The sequence below is a fragment of the Salmo salar genome, chromosome ssa15 (assembly GCF_905237065.1).
Source record: "Salmo salar chromosome ssa15, Ssal_v3.1, whole genome shotgun sequence".
In the NCBI taxonomy this organism is placed as follows: Eukaryota; Metazoa; Chordata; class Actinopteri; order Salmoniformes; family Salmonidae; genus Salmo; species Salmo salar.
The window spans coordinates 17,286,886-17,307,777 of record NC_059456.1 but is presented as its reverse complement, the minus strand read 5'-3'; the positions used below and the strand labels follow the sequence as shown (position 1 = coordinate 17,307,777).

At 45.4% G+C, this 20,892-nt stretch overlaps 1 protein-coding gene across 3 annotated transcripts in view; it reads right to left on the bottom strand.

The window, feature by feature from the left end:
• LOC100195249 (HBS1-like (S. cerevisiae)) overlaps positions 1-20,892 on the bottom strand; it is an 80,554-nt gene that overhangs the window by 15,963 nt on the left and 43,699 nt on the right. For all 3 annotated transcript variants that reach the window (NM_001140278.1, XM_045695171.1, XM_045695170.1), the window contains 7 exon segments: positions 736-804; positions 2,568-2,685; positions 10,577-10,651; positions 10,899-11,045; positions 18,972-19,089; positions 19,213-19,378; positions 19,527-19,783. In NM_001140278.1, the coding sequence (NP_001133750.1) occupies positions 736-804; positions 2,568-2,685; positions 10,577-10,651; positions 10,899-11,045; positions 18,972-19,089; positions 19,213-19,378; positions 19,527-19,783 (950 nt within the window).

The following is a 20,892-nucleotide window of genomic DNA, read 5'->3' as shown; positions in this document are numbered from 1 at the left end:
AATGTATCTATATCTCTGTAATGTATCTATATCTCTGTAATGTATCTATGTCTATGTAATGTATCTATATCTATGTAATGTATCTATATCTCTGTAATGTATCTATATCTATGTAATGTATCTATATCTCTGTAATGTATCTATGTCTATGTAATGTATCTGTATCTATGTAATGTATCTGTATCTATGTAATGTATCTGTATCTATGTAATGTATCTATGTAATGTATCTATATCTATGTAATGTATCTATATCTCTGTAATGTATCTATATCCATGTAATGTATCTGTATCTATGTAATGTATCTATATCTGTAATGTATCTATGTAATGTATCTATGTAATGTATCTGTATATATGTAATGTATCTCTGTAATGTATCTATGTAATGTATTTGTATCTCTGTAATGTATATATGTCTATGTAATGTATCTATATCTATGTCTATGTAATGTATCTATATCTATGTAATGTATCTCTGTAATGTATCTATATCTATGTAATGTATCTATGTAATGTATCTATATCTATGTAATGTATCTGTATCTATATCTATGTAATGTATCTATATCTATGTAATGTATCTATATCTATGTAATGTATCTATATCTATGTAATGTATCAATATCTATGTAATGTATCTATGTAATGTATCTATATCTATGTAATGTATCTATATCTATGTAGACCCACACAGAACCCTGATCTAGAACCACAGAACAGAGTGTGATCTCACCTTTGAAGACGTCCGAGACACACAGTCGGAAGGGCTTTTCTATCGACCTCTGGGGTGGTTTGAAATAATCTATGGAGAGAGAGGATGAGGAAGAGAGAGGAGGTGGACGGAGAGAATAGATATGGAGGGACAGAGATAGAATAGATATGGAGGGAGAGAGAGAGAGAGAGATAGAATAGATATGGAGGGAGGGAGGGAGAGAGAGAGAATAGATATGGAGGGAGGGAGAGAGATATAATAGATATGGAGGGAGAGAGAGATATAATAGATATGGAGGGAGAGAGAGAGAGAGAGATAGAATAGATATGGAGGGAGAGAGGGAGAGAGAGATAGATATGGAGGGAGGGAGGGACAGAGAGAGATAGAATAGATATGGAGGGAGGGAGATATAATAGATATGGAGGGAGGGAGGGAGGGACAGAGAGAGATAGAATAGATATGGAGGGAGGGAGGGAGATATAATAGATATGGAGGGAGGGAGGGAGGGACAGAGAGATAGAATAGATATGGAGGGAGGGAGGGAGAGAGAGATAGAATAGATATGGAGGGAGGGAGAGAGAGAATAGATATGGAGGGAGAGAGAGATAGAATAGATATGGAGGGAGGGAGAGATAGAATAGATATGGAGGGAGGGAGAGAGAGATAGAATAGATATGGAGGGAGAGAGAGAGAGATAGAATAGATATGGAGGGAGAGAGAGATAGAATAGATATGGAGGGAGAGAGAGAGATAGAATAGATATGGAGGGAGGGAGGGAGGGACAGAGAGAGATAGAATACATATGGAGGGGAGGGAGGGAGGGACAGAGAGATAGAATAGATATGGAGGGAGGGAGGGAGGGAGATATAATAGATATGGAGGGAGGGAGGGAGGCAGAGAGATAGAATAGATATGGAGGGAGGGAGGGAGAGAGATAGAATAGATATGGAGGGAGAGAGAGATAGAATAGATATGGAGGGAGAGAGAGAGAGATAGAATAGATATGGAGGGAGAGAGGGAGGGACAGAGAGAGAGAGAGAGAGAGAGAGAGAGAGAGAGAGAGTAGATATAAGGGAGGGAGGGAGGGAGGGACAGAGAGAGATAGAATATATATGGAGGGAGAGAGAGAGAGAGAGAATAGATATGGAGGGAGGGAGAGAGGGAGGGACAGAGAGAGAGAGATAATAGATATGGAGGGAGGGACAAGAGAGAGAGAGAGAGAGAGAGAGAGAGAGAATAGATATGGAGGGAGGGAGGGACAGAGAGAGATAGAATAGATATGGAGAGAGGGACAGAGGGAGAGAGATAGAATAGATATGGAGGGAGGGAGGGACAGAGATAGAATAGATATGGAGAGAGGGAGGGCGAGAGAGAGAGATATGGAGGGAGGGAGCAGAGAGAGAGAGAGAGAATAGATATGGAGGGAGGGAGAGAGGGAGGGAGAGAGATATGGAGGGAGGGAGCAGAGAGAGAGAGAGCATGAAAAATAGTGAGCTGTTATCTTCATATCAGACTGTTGACTGCTACCACTGAGTTACTCTGTTACCATGCTGACTAATACCATAGCAACATCACAATGATTACTACTTTTACTATTGTCACAGTCATAACACTACTTAAGACACACACTTCCAGATCATTACAGGAGAGAGCGGAGGCTAAATCAAACAGTCAATATGTCTCAGCTACTCTGCTCTCTCTGAAGACGGAAATCATTCTGTCTTCGTTAAATACACTTGTCCAACAGCCATGTACATAACGGGTGTTTTAATGTTAAACATTGATGAGTTGTCTCGTTATTTTCTAAAGCTTTGTGGACTTGATTAAGAGTGTGTGTGTGTGTGTGTGTCTACCGATCTGTTCCAGCAGACAGGGTCCAGAGTACCAGGATGTTAGCATCAGAGCAGAACTCTTAGTGGTCAGGTTCTCTCCTGATAGGCCACTGGTCGGCACGTAGAACACATCAGAGTCCTGGGAGAGAACATAGAACAGCTATTACACCAGCCTCACGAAGGTTAAAACCAGCCTCAGACTCACGAAGGTTAAAACCAGTCTCAGACTCACAAAGGTTAAAACCAGTCTCAGACTCACAAAGGTTAAAACCAGTCTCAGACTCACAAAGGTTAAAACCAGTCTCAGACTCAAAGGTTAAAACCAGTCTCAGACTCACAAAGGTTAAAACCAGTCTCAGACTCACAAAGGTTAAAACCAGTCTCAGACTCACAAAGGTTAAAACCAGTCTCAGACTCACAAAGGTTAAAACCAGTCTCAGACTCACAAAGGTTAAAACCAGTCTCAGACTCACAAAGGTTAAAACCAGTCTCAGACTCACAAAGGTTAAAACCAGTCTCAGACTCACAAAGGTTAAAACCAGTCTCAGACTCACAAAGGTTAAAACCAGTCTCAGACTCACAAAGGTTAAAACCAGTCTCAGACTCACGAAGGTTAAAACCAGTCTCAGACTCACAAAGGTTAAAACCAGTCTCAGACTCACGAAGGTTAAAACCAGTCTCAGACTCAGGAAGGTTAAAACCAGTCTCAGACTCAGGAAGGTTAAAACCAGTCTCAGACTCAGGAAGGTTAAAACCAGCCTCAGACTCAGGAAGGTTAAAACCAGCCTCAGACTCAGGAAGGTTAAAACCAGCCTCAGACTCAGGAAGGTTAAAACCAGCCTCAGACTCAGGAAGGTTAAAACCAGCCTCAGACTCAGGAAGGTTAAAACCAGCCTCAGACTCAGGAAGGTTAAAACCAGCCTCAGACTCAGGAAGGTTAAAACCAGCCTCAGACTCAGGAAGGTTAAAACCAGCCTCAGACTCAGGAAGGTTAAAACCAGCCTCAGACTCAGGAAGGTTAAAACCAGCCTCAGACTCAGGAAGGTTAAAACCAGCCTCAGACTCAGGAAGGTTAAAACCAGCCTCAGACTCAGGAAGGTTAAAACCAGCCTCAGACTCAGGAAGGTTAAAACCAGCCTCAGACTCAGGAAGGTTAAAACCAGCCTCAGACTCAGGAAGGTTAAAACCAGCCTCAGACTCAGGAAGGTTAAAACCAGCCTCAGACTCAGGAAGGTTAAAACCAGCCTCAGACTCAGGAAGGTTAAAACCAGCCTCAGACTCAGGAAGGTTAAAACCAGCCTCAGACTCAGGAAGGTTAAAACCAGCCTCAGACTCAGGAAGGTTAAAACCAGCCTCAGACTCAGGAAGGTTAAAACCAGCCTCAGACTCAGGAAGGTTAAAACCAGCCTCAGACTCAGGAAGGTTAAAACCAGCCTCAGACTCAGGAAGGTTAAAACCAGCCTCAGACTCAGGAAGGTTAAAACCAGCCTCAGACTCAGGAAGGTTAAAACCAGCCTCAGACTCAGGAAGGTTAAAACCAGCCTCAGACTCAGGAAGGTTAAAACCAGCCTCAGACTCAGGAAGGTTAAAACCAGCCTCAGACTCAGGAAGGTTAAAACCAGCCTCAGACTCAGGAAGGTTAAAACCAGCCTCAGACTCAGGAAGGTTAAAACCAGCCTCAGACTCAGGAAGGTTAAAACCAGCCTCAGACTCAGGAAGGTTAAAACCAGCCTCAGACTCAGGAAGGTTAAAACCAGCCTCAGACTCAGGAAGGTTAAAACCAGCCTCAGACTCAGGAAGGTTAAAACCAGCCTCAGACTCAGGAAGGTTAAAACCAGCCTCAGACTCACAAAGGTTAAAACCAGTCTCAGACTCACAAAGGTTAAAACCAGTCTCAGACTCACAAAGGTTAAAACCAGTCTCAGACTCACAAAGGTTAAAACCAGTCTCAGACTCACAAAGGTTAAAACCAGTCTCAGACTCACAAAGGTTAAAACCAGTCTCAGACTCACAAAGGTTAAAACCAGTCTCAGACTCACAAAGGTTAAAACCAGTCTCAGACTCACAAAGGTTAAAACCAGTCTCAGACTCACAAAGGTTAAAACCAGTCTCAGACTCACAAAGGTTAAAACCAGTCTCAGACTCACAAAGGTTAAAACCAGTCTCAGACTCACAAAGGTTAAAACCAGTCTCAGACTCACAAAGGTTAAAACCAGTCTCAGACTCACAAAGGTTAAAACCAGTCTCAGACTCACAAAGGTTAAAACCAGTCTCAGACTCACAAAGGTTAAAACCAGTCTCAGACTCACAAAGGTTAAAACCAGTCTCAGACTCACAAAGGTTAAAACCAGTCTCAGACTCACAAAGGTTAAAACCAGTCTCAGACTCACGAAGGTTAAAACCAGTCTCAGACTCACGAAGGTTAAAACCAGTCTCAGACTCACGAAGGTTAAAACCAGCCTCAGACTCACGAAGGTTAAAACCAGCCTCAGACTCAGGAAGGTTAAAACCAGCCTCAGACTCAGGAAGGTTAAAACCAGCCTCAGACTCAGGAAGGTTAAAACCAGCCTCAGACTCAGGAAGGTTAAAACCAGCCTCAGACTCAGGAAGGTTAAAACCAGCCTCAGACTCAGGAAGGTTAAAACCAGCCTCAGACTCACAAAGGTTAAAACCAGTCTCAGACTCACGAAGGTTAAAACCAGCCTCAGACTCAGGAAGGTTAAAACCAGCCTCAGACTCAGGAAGGTTAAAACCAGCCTCAGACTCAGGAAGGTTAAAACCAGCCTCAGACTCAGGAAGGTTAAAACCAGCCTCAGACTCAGGAAGGTTAAAACCAGCCTCAGACTCAGGAAGGTTAAAACCAGCCTCAGACTCAGGAAGGTTAAAACCAGCCTCAGACTCAGGAAGGTTAAAACCAGCCTCAGACTCAGGAAGGTTAAAACCAGCCTCAGACTCAGGAAGGTTAAAACCAGCCTCAGACTCAGGAAGGTTAAAACCAGCCTCAGACTCAGGAAGGTTAAAACCAGCCTCAGACTCAGGAAGGTTAAAACCAGCCTCAGACTCAGGAAGGTTAAAACCAGCCTCAGACTCAGGAAGGTTAAAACCAGCCTCAGACTCAGGAAGGTTAAAACCAGCCTCAGACTCAGGAAGGTTAAAACCAGCCTCAGACTCAACGAAGGTTAAAACCAGCCTCAGACTCACGAAGGTGTAAAACATTCCTTTTTATTCTATGAGTTGTATTTTCCCATATAAAATCTGTTATGACTGAGTATAGTTCTTTAAGCAATGTCTTATTACCGATAATAAGTATGAAAACTTTAGGAGCCAAGCCATTCCTAAGAGGCTTATTCTCCCTGTAAAATTTAGCGGAACATTTTTCCATTTAATTAGATGTTCTTTCATATCGTTGAGTAACTGGATAAAGTTATCGTTATATATTTGTTGTTTGTTGTCAATTATTAAGCATCCTAATTATTTTATACATTTTATGGTCCACTGAAAGGATGTAGATGATGAGTTAGTATTTTTCATTTTTCCTATTGACATTATTTCAGGTTTTTCCAAGTAAATTTTATATCCTGAGATCCGCACTGAGCTAAAGGCTAGAGCTGCCGTTTTCAAGGAGCGGGATACTAATCCGGACGCCAATAAGAAATCCCGCTATACCCTCAGACAAACCATCAAACAGGCAAAGCATCAATACAGGATTAAGATTGAATCCTACTACGCCGGCTCTGACCGCTCGTCGGATGTGTCAAGGCTTGAAAACTATTACGGACTACAAAGGGAAACCCAGCAGTCCATGCACGAGAGCACCAGCTGTTCTGGATGACCGTGTGGTAACGCTCTCGGTAGCCAATGGGAGCAAGACATTTAAACAGGTCAACATACACAAAGCCGCTGGGCCAGATGGATTACCAGGACGTGTACTCAAAGCATGTGCAGACCAACTGGCAAGTGTCTTCACTGACATTTTCAACCTCTCCCTGACCGAGTCTGTAATATATACATGTTTCAAGCAGACCACGATAGTCCCTGTGCACAAGAACACTAAGGTAACCTGCCTAAATGACTACCGACCCGTAGCACTCACATCTGCAGCCATGAAGTGCTTTGAAAGGCTGGTCATGGCTCACATCAACACCATTATCCCAGAAACCCTAGACCCACTCCAATTTGCATACCACCCCAACAGATCCACAGATGACACAATCTCAATAGTACTCCCCTTTCCCACCTGGACAAAAGGAACATCTATGTGAGAATGCTATTCATTGACTACAGCTCAGCATTCAACACCATAGTGCCCACAAAGCTCATCAATAAGCTAAGGACCCTGGGACTAAACACCTCCCTCTGCAACTGGATCCTGGACTTCCTGACGGGTCGCCCCCAGGTGGTAACGGAAGGCAACAACACATCTGCCACACTGATCCTCAACACAGGTGCCCCTCAGGGGTGTGTACTTAGTCCCCTCCTGTACTCCCTGTTCACCCACGACTCCGTGGCCAAACACTACCCCAACACCATCATTAAGTTTGCTGATGACACAACAGTGGTAGGCCTGATCACCGACAACGATGAGACAGCCTATAGGGAGGTCAGAGACTTGGCCGTGTGGTGCCAGGACAACAACCTTTCCCTCAACGTGATCAAGACAAAAGGATATGATTGTGGACTACAGGAAAAGGAGGACCGAGCACGCCCCCATTCTCATTGACAGGGCTGTAGTGGAGCAGGTTGAGAGCTTCAAGTTCCTTGGTGTCCACATCACCAACAAACTAACATGGTCCAAGCACACCAAGACAGTTGTGAAGAGGGCACGACAAAACCTATTCCCCCTCAGGAGACTGAAAAGATTTGGCATGGGTCCCCAGATCCTCAAAAGGTTCTACAGCTGCACCATCAAGAGCTTCCTGACGGCTTGCATCACTGCCTGGTATGGAAACTGCTTGGCCTCCGAATGCAAGACACTACAGAGGGTAGTGCTTACGGCCCAGTGCATCACTGGGGCCAAGCTTCCTGCGAACCAGGATCTCTATACCAGGCGGTGTCAGAGGAAGGCCCTAAAAATTGTCAAAGACTCCAGCCACCCTAGTCATAGACTCTGTTACCGCACGGCAAGCGGTACCGGAGCGCCAAGTCTAGGTCCAAGAGGCTTCTAAACAGCTTCTACCCACAAGCCATAAGACTCCTGAACATCTAATCAAATGGCTACCCAGACTATTTCAACTGCCCCCCCCCCCTTACACTGCTGCTACTCTCTGTTTATTATCCATGCATAGTCACTTTAATAACTCTACCTACATGTACATATTACCTCAATTACCTCGACTAACCGGTGCCCCGCACATTGACTCTGTACCGGTACCCCCTGTACAGTGGGGGAAAAAAGTATTTGATCCCCTGCTGATTTTGTACGTTTGGTCACTGACAAAGAAAGGATCAGTCTATAATTTTAATGGTAGTTTTATTTGAACAGTGAGAGACAGAATAACAACAAAAATATCCAGAAAAACGCATCTCAAAAATGTTATAAATTGATTTGCATTTTAATGAGGGAAATAAGTATTTGACCCCCTCTCAATCAGAAAGATTTCTGGCTCCCAGGTGTCTTTTATACAGGTAACGAGCTGAGATTAGGAGCACACTCTTAAAGGGAGTGCTCCTAACCGCAGCTTGTTACCTGTAAAAAAGACATGTCCACAGAAGCAATCAATCAATCAGATTCCAAACTCTCCACCATGGCCAAGACCAAAGAGCTCTCCAAGGATGTCAGGGACAAGATTGTAGACCTACACAAGGCTGGAATGGGCTACAAGACCATCACCAAGCAGCTTGGTGAGAAGGTGACAACATTTGGTGCGATTACTCACAAATGGAAGAAACACAAAAGAACTGTCAATATCCCTCGGCCTGGGGTTCCATGCAAGATCTCACCTCGTGGAGTTGCAATGATCATGAGAACGGTGAGGAATCAGCCCAGAACTACACGGGAGGATCTTGTCAATGATCTCAAGGCAGCTGGGACCATAGTCACCAAGAAAACAATTGGTAACACACTACGCCGTGAAGGACTGAAATCCTGCAGCGCCCGCAAGGTCCCCCTGCTCAAGAATACATATACAGGCCCGTCTGAAGTCTGCCAATGAACATCTGAATGACTCAGAGGACAACTGGTGAAAGTGTTGTGGTCAGATGAGACCAAAATGGAGCTCTTTGACATCAACTCAACTCACCGTGTTTGGAGGAGGAGGAACGCTGCCTATGACCCCAAGAACACCATCTCCACCGTCAAACATGGAGGTGGAAACATTATGCTTTGGGGGTGTTTTTCTGCTAAGGGGACAGGACAACTTCACCGCATCAAAGGGACGATGGACGGGGCCATGTACCGTCAAATCTTGGGTGAGAACCTCCTTCCCTCAGCCAGGGCATTGAAAATGGGTCGTGGATGGGTATTCCAGCATGACAATGACCCAAAACACATGGCCAAAGCAACAAAGGAGTGGCTCAAGAAGAAGCACATTAAGGTCCTGGAGTGGCCTAGCCAGTCTCCAGACCTTAATCCCATAGAAAATCTGTGGAGGGAGCTGAAGGTTCGAGTTGCCAAACGTCAGCCTCGAAACCTTAATGACCTGGAGAAGATCTGCAAAGAGGAGTGGGGACAAAATCCCTCCTGAGATGTGTGCAAACCTGGTGGCCAACTACAAGAAACGTCTGACCTCTGTGATTGCCAACAAGGGTTTTGCCACCAAGTACTAAGTCATGTTTTGCAGAGGGGTCAAATAGTTACTTCCCTCATTTAAAATGCAAATCATTTTATAACATTTTTGACATGCGTTTTTCTGGATTATTTTGTTGTTATTCTGTCTCTCACTGTTCAAATAAACCTACTATTAAAATTATAGACTGATCATTTCTTTGTAAGTGGGCAAACGAACAAAATCAGCAGGGGATCAAATACTTTTTCCCCTCACTGTATATTGCCTCGCTATTGTTGTTTTACTGCTGCTCTTTAATTATTTGTTACTTTTATTTCTTTCTTTTTTTTGAATTTTTCTTAAAACTGAATTGTTGGTTAAGGGCTTGTAAGGAAGCATTTCACTGTTCACTCTCCTCAACCTGTTGTATTCGGCGCATGTGACAAATAAAATCTGATTTGATCTCAACATCCTCTCCTAATCTGTCCGCTGCATAACACTGTTATAGAACCCTTAGTGGTCAGGTTCTCTCCTGATAGCCTACGGGTCGGGACAGACAACACACTTATAATACTACATAACACTGCAATAACTAATGTAGAACACAGAGTCCTGGGAAAGAGCAGAACCATAGAATTAGGCTACAAAATAGACAGAGGATCTCTATAAATATAACACTTAAAACTGCTAGAAAAGCTTTAGAAATCTGCTATAACACTATTAGAAACACAATAAAACTGTAGTTTAGGTTAGCTTGATTGTCTTATTTCAGTGTTCACTAACACTAGCTCCAGGTCAAAGGACAGAGGTCCTAACCCTAGCTCCAGGTCAAAGGTCCTAACCCTAGCTCCAGGTCAAAGGTCCTAACCCTAGCTCCAGATCAAAGGTTAAAGGTCCTAACCCTAGCTCCAGGTCAAAGGTCAAAGGTCCTAACCCTAGCTCCAGATCAAAGGTTAAAGGTCCTAACCCTAGCTCCAGGTCAAAGGTCAAAGGTCCTAACCCTAGCTCCAGGTCAAAGGTCCTAACCCTAGCTCCAGGTCAAAGGTCCTAACCCTAGCTCCAGGTCAAAGGTCCTAACCCTAGCTCCAGGTCAAAGGTCCTAACCCTAGCTCCAGGTCAAAGGTCCTAACCCTAGCTCCAGGTCAAAGGTCCTAACCCTAGCTCCAGGTCAAAGGTTAAAGGTCCTAACCCTAGCTCCAGGTCAAAGGTCCTAACCCTAGCTCCAGGTCAAAGGTCCAAGGTCCTAACCCTAGCTCCAGGTCAAAGGTCCTAACCCTAGCTCCAGGTCCTAACCCTAGCTCCAGGTCAAAGGTCCTAACCACCCACCTTAAATCCAGCCTGTTTCAGGAAATGTCCAAGTTTGGAGATGATCTCTTTGAATCGCTCCTGTTGCCAGTTTACCTGTTATACACACACACACACACACACACACACACACACACACACACACACACACACACACACACACACACACACACACACACACACACACACACACACACACACACACACACACACACACACACACAGTTCCTTGTTAAACATTTCCATATCTGTTCCAATACGATTGTACCATAAATTACACTGTTGTCAGAGTAACGGGCGTTGCCGTGGCTACACCTATTAGTAGTGATAACTTTGTTCTCACCTGGTCCATCTTGTTGACGGCAACAGCGAGCTGCGTGACGCCCAACGAACGGACCAGAAGGCCGTGCTCTCGCGTCTGACCACCCGCCTCGAACCCTGCCTCAAACTCACCTCTGCTGGCATCAACCACTAACACCGCCACGTCCGCCTGTGAGGAGAGACACACACAGGTTATACAAACACCAGCTGTATCACAGGCCATAATGAGGACATTCTCTGATCTGTATTACAGGCCATAATGAGGACATTCTCTGATCTGTATTACAGGCCATAATGAGGACATTCTGATCTGCATTACAGGCCATAATGAGGACATTCTGATCTGCATTACAGGCCATAATGAGGACATATTCTGATCTGTATTACAGGCCATAATGAGGACATATTCTGATCTGTATTACAGGCCATAATGAGGACATTCTGATCTGTATTACAGGCCATAATGAGGACATTCTGATCTGTATTACAGGCCATAATGAGGACATTCTCTGATCTGTATTACAGGCCATAATGAGGACATATTCTGATCTGTATTACAGGCCATAATGAGGATATTCTGATCTGTATTACAGGCCATAATGAGGATATTCTGATCTGTATTACAGGCCATAATGAGGACATTCTGATCTGTATTACAGGCCATAATGAGGACATTCTGATCTGTATTACAGGCCATAATGAGGACATTCTGATCTGTATTACAGGCCATAATGAGGACATTCTGATCTGTATTACAGGCCATAATGAGGACATTCTGATCTGTATAACAGGCCATAATGAGGACATTGTGATCTGTATTAAAGGCCATAATGAGGACATTCTGATCTGTATAAGCCGTATTTATACTGAACTAAAATATAAACGTAACATGCAACAATTTCAAAGATTTACCTAACTTCAGTTCAAATCAAATCAAACTTTGCCACATGTGCCGAATACAACAACTGTAGACTTTACCGTGAAATGCTTACTTACAAGCCCTTAACTCTATTTCTTGAACTGCATTGTTGGTTAAGAAAATATTTACCAAATAAACTAAAGTAAAAAATAAAATAAAAAGTAACACTAAATAACAATAATGAAGGTATATACAGGGTACTGAGTCAGTGTGTGGGGGTACAGGTTAGTTGAGGTAATATGTACATGTAGGTAAGGGTGAAGTGACTATGGGGGTACAGGTTAGTCGAGGTAATATGTACATGTAGGTAGGGGTGAAGTGACTATGCATAGATAAGAAACAGCGAGTAGCAGCAGTCAAATGTAAATAGTCCGGTGGCCATTTTGATAAAATTGTTCAGCAGTCTTATGGCTTGGGGGTAGAAGCTGTTAAGGAGCCTTTTGGACCTAGACTTGGCGCACTGGTACCGCTTGCCGTGCGGTAGCAGAGAACAGTCTGACTTTTTGGGCTTTCCTATGACATCGCCATGATGAAGCCAATGACTGAGGTGGTATACTCCTCAATGCCATTGGATGAATCCCAGGACATATTCCAGTCTGTGCTAGCAAAACAGTCCTGTAGTTTAGCATCTGCGTCATTTGACCACTTCCGTACTGAGCGAGTCACTGGTACTCCCTGCTTTAGTTTTTGCTTGTAAGATAGAATTATGGTCAGATTTGCCAAATGGAGGGCGAGGGAAAGCTTTGTACCCGTCTCTGTGTGTGGAGTAAAGGTGGTCTAGAATTTTTTTCCCCCTCTGGTTGATCATGTGACATACTGGTAAAAATGAGGTAGAACAGATTAAAGTTTGCCTGCATTAAAGTCCACGGCCACTAGGAGCGCCGCATCTGGATGACAATTTCTTGTTTGCTTATGACCTTATACAGCTCGTTGAGTGCGGTCTTAGTGCCAGCATCGGTTTGTGGTGGTAAATAGATGGCTACGGAATAATATAGATCGAAACTCTCTTGGTAGATAGTGTGGTCTACAGCTTATCATGAGGTACTCTACCTCAGACAAGCAATGCCTCGAGACTTCTTTAATATTAGACATCGCGCACCAGCTGTTATTGACAAATAGACAAATAGTCTTACCAGACGTAGCTTCTCTGTCCTGCCGATGCATGGAAATGCCCGGCAGCTCTATATTATCCGTGTCGCTGTTCAGCCACGACTCGGTGAAACATAAGAAATTACAGTTTTTAATGTCTTGATGGTAGGATAGTCTTAATCGTATATCATCCATTTTGCCAATAGAACGGATGGTAGAGGAGATTTACTCACTTGCCTACGAATTCTCAGAAGGCAGCCCGATCTCCTCCCCCTTTGTCTCTGTCTTTTCATCAAGCAAATGACGGGGATTTGGGCACGTTCCCGAGAAAGCAGTATATCCTTTGCGTCGGATTCGTTAAAGAAAAATCTTTGTTTAATTCGAGGTGAGCAATCTCTGTTCTGATGTCCAGAAGTTATTTTCGGAGACGGTAGCAGCAACATTATGTACAAAATAAGTTTAAAAAAAAAAAGTTATAAACAACGCAAAAAAACGTACAAAATAGCACAGTTGGTTAGGAGCCCGTAAAAGCCATCCCCTCCGACGCCATTCTCTGTCAGTTCATATCAGCAAATCAGTCAATTGAAATAAATCCATTAGGCTCTTATCTATTGATTTCACACGATTGGGAATACCGATATGCATCTGTTTGTAACAAATGCCTTTAAAAAAAATAAAAAATAGGGGTGTGAATCAGAAAAAAATAGTCAGTATCTGGTGTGACCACCATTGGGCTCATGCAGCGTGACACATCTCCTTCACATAGAGTTGATCAGGCTGTTGATTGTGGCCTGTGGAATATTGTCCGACTCCTCTTCAATGGCTGTGTGAAGTTGCTGGATATTGGCGGGAACTGGAAGAGGCTGTCGTACACGTCGATTCAGAGCATCCCAAAACATGCTCAACGCGGTGACATGTCTGGTGAGTATGCAGGCCATGGAAGAAGTGGGACATTTTCAGCTTCCAGGAATTGTGTACAGATCCTTGCGATATGGGGCCGTCCATTATCATGCTGAATCATGAGGTGATGGTGGTGGATGAAATGGCACGACAACGGGCCTCAGGATCTCGTCGATAAAATGCAATTGTGTTTATTTTCTGTAGCTTATGCCTGCCCATACTATAACCCCACCGCCACCATGGGGCATTCTGTTCACAACGTTGCCAACAGCAAATCGCTCGCCCACACGGATGCAATACACACTGCCATCTGCCCAGTGCATTTGAAACCCGGGATTCATCTGTGAAGAGCACACTTCTCCAGCGTGCCAGTGGCCATCCAAGGTGAGCATTTGCCCACAAGTCGGTTACGATGCTAAACTGCAGTCAGGCCAAGACTCCAGTGAGGACGACGAACACGCAGATGAGCTTCCCTGAGACGGTTTCTTACAGTTTGTGCAGAAATTCTTAGGTTGTGCAAACCCACAATTTCATCAGCTGTCCAGGCGGCTGGTTTCAGACGATCCCGCAGGTGAAAAAGCTGGATGTGGAGGTCCTGGGATGGCGTGGTTATACATGGTCTGTGGTTATGAGGCCAGTTGGACGTACTAACAAATTCTCTAAAACGACTTTGGAGGTGGCTTATGATAGATAAATGAAGATGAAATTCTCTGGCAACAGCTCTGGTGGACATTCCTGCAGTCAGCATGCCAGTTGCACGCTCCCTCAACTTGAGACATCTGTGGCATTGTGTTGTGTGACAAAACTGAACATTTTAAAGTGGCCTTTTATTGTCCCCAGCACAAGGTGCACTTGCGTAATGATCATACTGTTTAATCAGCTTCTTGATATTCCACACCTGTCAGGTGGATTAATTATCTTGGCAAAGGAGAAATACTCACTAACAGGGATGTAAACAAATGTGTTCACAAAATGGAACATTTCTGGGATCTTTTATTTATGTAAATGTAATATTTATGATTTCACTGTCATCATGGAGTAATCTATTTAATCCATTTTGAATTCAAACTAACAACAAAATGTGGAATAAGTCAAGAGGTATGAATACTTTATGAAAGCAGTGTATATATGTTTTTTGGGGAACTCAAATCGGGATCTGAACTTACTGTTGAGAGATAGAATAGTACAATACACAACGTGCAATTTAGAAATGTGTGCATCAGAAGTATTTCTCTTATTATGTCAGTCACTCAATTAGCCCATGTCAGCTAACATGTTTTAGATAGCTGCCTAGACAAATGTAGCAATCTAAACTTGTGGTAATCGTGGTCGAATCCACCCCATGGCAAAATGCGTAGAATTGCAGCAAACGTATTTAAAACTGCAACATTTTCTCTACGCCCCAAGGCAAAATGTGTAGATCCAGTATCCCTTCTTTCTTCAGTTTAGTTCCACAGTAGCGACTTACAGTTAAGCGACTTCATCTTAATATAGCTAGGTGGGACAATCACATATCAAAAGTTCACTTTTCCTCAAAGTAGCTATCAGCAAAGTCAGAGCAAGAGGGGGAGGGGGGCTGGTTCCACCATTGGAGAGCAAGGACAGTTTAAAGCTTGGACTTTAGAGGTGGGTGGGCCAAGACACCAGAGGTGGCAGAACAGGTTGTGGGGTGCCAGGACAGAGAAGAGCTCTGGACTGGGCTGAGCGGGAGCTGCCTTCCTGTAGAGGTGGGCGGGCCAAGAGACCAGAGGTGGCAGAACAGGTTGTGGGGTGCCAGGACAGAGAAGAGCTCTGGACTGGGCTGAGCGGGAGCTGCCTTCCTGTAGAGGTGGGCGGGCCAAGAGACCAGAGGTGGAGGAACAGAGAGCTCAGGTTGGGGTGTTGTGTTTGAGCCTAGGCTGAAGGTAGGAAGGGGAAGTTCCTCTTGCTGTTCCGTAGGTAAACACCATGGTCTGGTAGTGGAGTGTCTGGAGGAGTGGGGTGATATGAGAGAACTTGGGAAGGTTGAAAACCAGGTGGGCTGCAGAGTTCTGGATCAGTTGCAGGGGTCCAGCCAACAGCGAGTTGCAGTAGTCCAGACGGGTGATGATAAAAGTCTGGATTAGGACCTGTGAGCTTCCTGTGTGAGGTAGGGCCGTACCCTACAGATGTTCCTCTTCCTGTGTGAGGTAGGGCCGTACCCTACAGATGTTCCTCTTCCTGTGTGAGGTAGGGCCGTACCCTACGGATGTTCCTCTTCCTGTGTGAGGTAGGGTCGTACCCTAGGGATGTTCCTCTTCCTTCGTAGGGCAGCCCTACGGATGTTCCTCTTCCTGTGTGAGGTAGGGCCGTACCCTACGGATGTTCCTCTTCCTGTGTGAAGTAGGGCCGTACCCTACGGATGTTCCTCTTCCTGTGTGAGGTAGGGCCGTACCCTACGGATGTTGTAGAGCATGAACCTGCAGGAGCAGGTGTTGTTTGATGCTTTGATGTTTGCAGAGAATGACAGGGTGTTGTCCAGGGTCAAACCAAGGTTCTTTGCTCTCTAGGAGGGCGACACTGTGGAGTTGTTGACTGTGTGGAGAGGTCTTTGAGTGGGCAGGCCGTCCCGGGAGTAAGAGCAGCTCCGTCTTGTCGAGGTTGAGCTTGAGGTTGGTGGGCCAACATCCAAGTTGAGATAGCTGCCAGGCACGCATAGATGTGTGTCGCCACCTGGGTGTCAGAAGGGGGAAGGAGGAAAGTAGTAGATTGTCATCCGCATAGCAGTGATAGGAGAGACCATGTGAGGACATGACAGAGCTGAGTGACTTGGTCTATAGAGAGAAGAAGAGAGGTCCATCCTCATAGCAGTGATAGGAGAGACCATGAGAGGATATGACAGAGCTGAGTGACTTGGTCTATAGAGAGAAGAAGAGAGGTCCATCCTCATAGCAGTGATAGGAGAGACCATGAGAGGATATGACCAGTGACTTGGTCTATAGAGAGAAGAAGAGAGGTCCATCCTCATAGCAGTGATAGGAGAGACCATGAGAGGATATGACAAGCTGAGCGACTTGGTGTATAGAGAGAAGAGGAGAGGTCCATCCTCATAGCAGTGATAGGAGAGACCATGAGAGGATATGACCAGTGACTTGGTCTATAGAGAGAAGAGGAGAGGTCCATCCTCATAGCAGTGATAGGAGAGACCATGAGAGGATATGACCAGCGACTTGGTCTATAGAGAGAAGAGGAGAGGTCCATCCTCATAGCAGTGATAGGAGAGACCATGAGAGGATATGACAGAGCTGAGCGACTTGGTGTGTAGAGAGAAGAGGAGAGGTCCATCCTCATAGCAGTGATAGGAGAGACCATGAGAGGATATGACCAGTGACTTGGTCTATAGAGAGAAGAAGAGAGGTCCATCCTCATAGCAGTGATAGGAGAGACCATGAGAGGATATGACAACGAGTGACTTGGTCTGTAGAGAGAAGAGGAGAGGTCCATCCTCATAGCAGTGATAGGAGAGACCATGAGAGGATATGACAGAGCTGAGCGACTTGGTGTGTAGAGAGAAGAGGAGAGGTCCATCCTCATAGCAGTGATAGGAGAGACCATGAGAGGATATGACAGAGCTGAGCGACTTGGTGTGTAGAGAGAAGAGGAGAGTTCCATCCTCATAGCAGTGATAGGAGAGACCATGAGAGGATATGACCAGTGACTTGGTCTATAGAGAGAAGAGGAGAGGTCCATCCTCATAGCAGTGATAGGAGAGACCATGAGAGGATATGACCAGCGACTTGGTCTATAGAGAGAAGAGGAGAGGGACTGGAACCAAGCCCTGGGGGACACCAGTAGTGAGAGTCCGTGGTGCAGCCACAGACCCTCTCCACGTCCCCTGGTATGAGCTACTGGGGAACTAAGTGAAGGTGTCCTGTATAAACTACTGTGGAACTAAATGAAGGTGTGCTGTATAAACTACTGTGGAACTAAATGAAGGTGTGTCCTGTATAAACTACTGTGGAACTAAATGAAGGTGTCCTGTATAAACTACTGTGGAACTAAATGAAGGTGTCCTGTATAAACTACTGTGGAATTAACTGAAGGTGTCCTGTATAACTACTGTGGAACTAAATGAAGGTGTGCTGTATAACTACTGTGGAACTAAATGAAGGTGTGTCCTGTATAAACTACTGTGGAACTAACTGAAGGTGTCCTGTATAACTACTGTGGAACTAAATGAAGGTGTGTCCTGTATAAACTACTGTGGAACTAACTGAAGGTGTCCTGTATAACTACTGTGGAACTAAATGAAGGTGTGTCCTGTATAAACTACTGTGGAACTAAATGAAGGTGTCCTGTATAACTACTGTGGAACTAAATGAAGGTGTGTCCTGTATAAACTACTGTGGAACTAAATGAAGGTGTCCTGTATAAGCTACTGTGGAACTAAATGAAGGTGTCCTGTATAAACTACTGTGGAATTAACTGAAGGTGTCCTGTATAACTACTGTGGAACTAAATGAAGGTGTCCTATATAACTACTGTGGAACTAAATGAAGGTGTGTCCTGTATAAACTACTGTGGAACTAACTGAAGGTGTCCTGTATAACTACTGTGGAACTAAATGAAGGTGTCCTGTATAAGCTACTGTATAACTAAATGAAGGTGTCCTGTATAACGACTGTGGAACTAAGTGAGGAGATTCACTGAGTCTACCCCTTTCGGTAATATAGAACGCCCTTAGTCATGGCAGACACACAATACCATAGAACAAGCCCCGTAGATAGTCAAAGATTACAATTCATCTGGTGAATGAGGAGAAGACCTCAACCCAAAGTCACAGAAGGGGACATTTAGGAACCTCTGGCAGCTCCAGGTGAGATATAATACATTGGCACACCTTGCACTTTACAAATGGAGTGGAATGAAGCAGAATGTTCCTTTGTTTTTTGAACTGTTTGAATGTCGATGTTCTCCCTGTAGGCACCTGTAACTTCCCACCAGTAGTATGAATAACACTCCAACCCAAATTCATATCGAATCATTTAGTCCAGGTCATTTTTCAGTTTATTATATTTTCTTTTATCTTGTTCAGTTGTAAATCAAACAAATAAAAGTTTTTGATTGCAACTTATTTCACAAGATAGTGAATCAAATACTGAATCATGTCAAGGGTGGCGATATTTCTGATGAGTACACACGCATGTTAGGGGTGAAGTCTGGATGTACCTGGGCCGCTCCGGTGATCATGTTAGGGATGAAGTCTTTGTGTCCAGGAGCGTCCATCAGAGTCACCACCTTAGAGGCCGTCTCAAACTTGGTCATCCCCACATCCATGGTTACACCCCTGGAAAACACACGCACGCACGCACACGCACACGCACACACACACACACACACGGATTCAGTGGGTGTTTTAGCAGAGTAGGTCGGTATGTGCGTGGAACCGTCTCCGTCTGTACACACACACCTGTTCCTCTCCTCTCCGGTCTCATCCAGAACCCATGCGTAGGCGAACGAGGCCTTGCCGGCCTTCTTGGACTCCTGTTCGTACTTGTGCATGGTGCGTTTATTGACGTTTCCCAACAGGTACAGCAGGTGACCCATCAGAGTGCTCTTCCCAGCATCCACATGACCTGGAGAGGAGGGTGAAGTGAAAACAGGAATCATACTGAAAATGTTCTGTTCAATCTCTGTAACCACGCCGACAGTGTAGTCTATGTGATTCAGTCCATGCGTGAGTGTGTGTGTGCCTCAGAGGAATGTGTACGTGCGTTTATGTACCTATAACCACCAGGTTGAGTAGAGACTTGCCCCCTTGTCTCTTCTCCAGCTCTGCCCTGACGTTCAGCTGTTGCTTGGCCTTCCCCGGGGTACGTCCTGGGGTGGGGACGGTAGGGGGCTCCTCGGCCCCCCCGAACCCTTTAGAGGGTGTCTCCGGCCGCTTGGAGGGAGTGTCAGGGCTGGTTTTCGCGGTCATGTCATCAGGGCTACCTCCGCGATGCACGGAGGGGCTGGGGACAACCCCGTTCTCCTCTGTACTGGACGGACAGGACAACAAGAAGAGGGAGCATTTATTTAACTCTTCTTCTTTTTAAGGAAATCTTCAGTATAACCCTGGTAAGACACGCTACAATCAAATTAGTTTGTTTTGATAGGACAGTGAAGAGGAGACAGAGAAGAGGGGACAGAAGGGGAGACAGAGAAGAGGGGACAGGGAAGAGGAGACAGAGAAGAGGGGACAGAGAAGAGGGGACAGAGAAGAGGGGACAGAGAAGAGGAGAAAGAAGGGGAGACAGAGAAGAGGGGACAGGGAAGAGGAGAGAGGGAAGAGGGGACAGAAGAGTGGACAGAGGAGAGAGGGAAGAGGAGAGAGGGAAGAGGGGACAGAGAAGAGGAGACAGAGAAGTGGAGACAGAGAAGAGGGGACAGAGAAGAGGAGACAGAGAAGAGGGGACAGAGAAGAGGGGACAGGGAAGAGGAGACAGAGAAGAGGGGACAGGGAAGAGGAGACAGAGAAGAGGGGACAGAGAAGAGGGGACAGAGAAGAGGGGACAGAGAAGAGGGGACAGAGAAGAGGGGACAGGGAAGAGGGGACAGAAGAGTGGACAGAGGAGAGAGGGAAGAGGAGAGAGGGAAGAGGGGACAGAGAAGAGGAGACAGAGAAGAGGAGACAGAAGGGGAGACAGAGAAGAGGGGACAGAAGAGAGGGGACAGAGAAGAGGGGACAGAGAAGAGGAGACAGAAGGGGAGACAGAGAAGAGGGGACAGAGAAGAGGAGACAGGGAAGAGGGGACAGAAGAGAGGGGACAGAGAAGAGGGGACAGAGAAGAGGAGAAAGAAGGGGAGACAGAAGAGGGGACAGGGAAGAGGAGACAGAGAAGAGGGGACAGAGAAGAGGGGACAGAGAAGAGGGGACAGAGAAGAGGAGACAGGGAAGAGGGGACAGAAGAGAGGGGACAGAGAAGAGGAGACAGAAGGGGAGACAGAGAAGAGGGGACAGGGAAGAGGAGACAGGGAAGAGGAGACAGAGAAGAGGGGACAGAGAAGAGGGGACAGAGAAGAGGGGACAGAGAAGAGGGGACAGGGAAGAGGAGAGAGGGAAGAGGGGACAGAAGAGTGGACAGAGGAGAGAGGGAAGAGGAGAGAG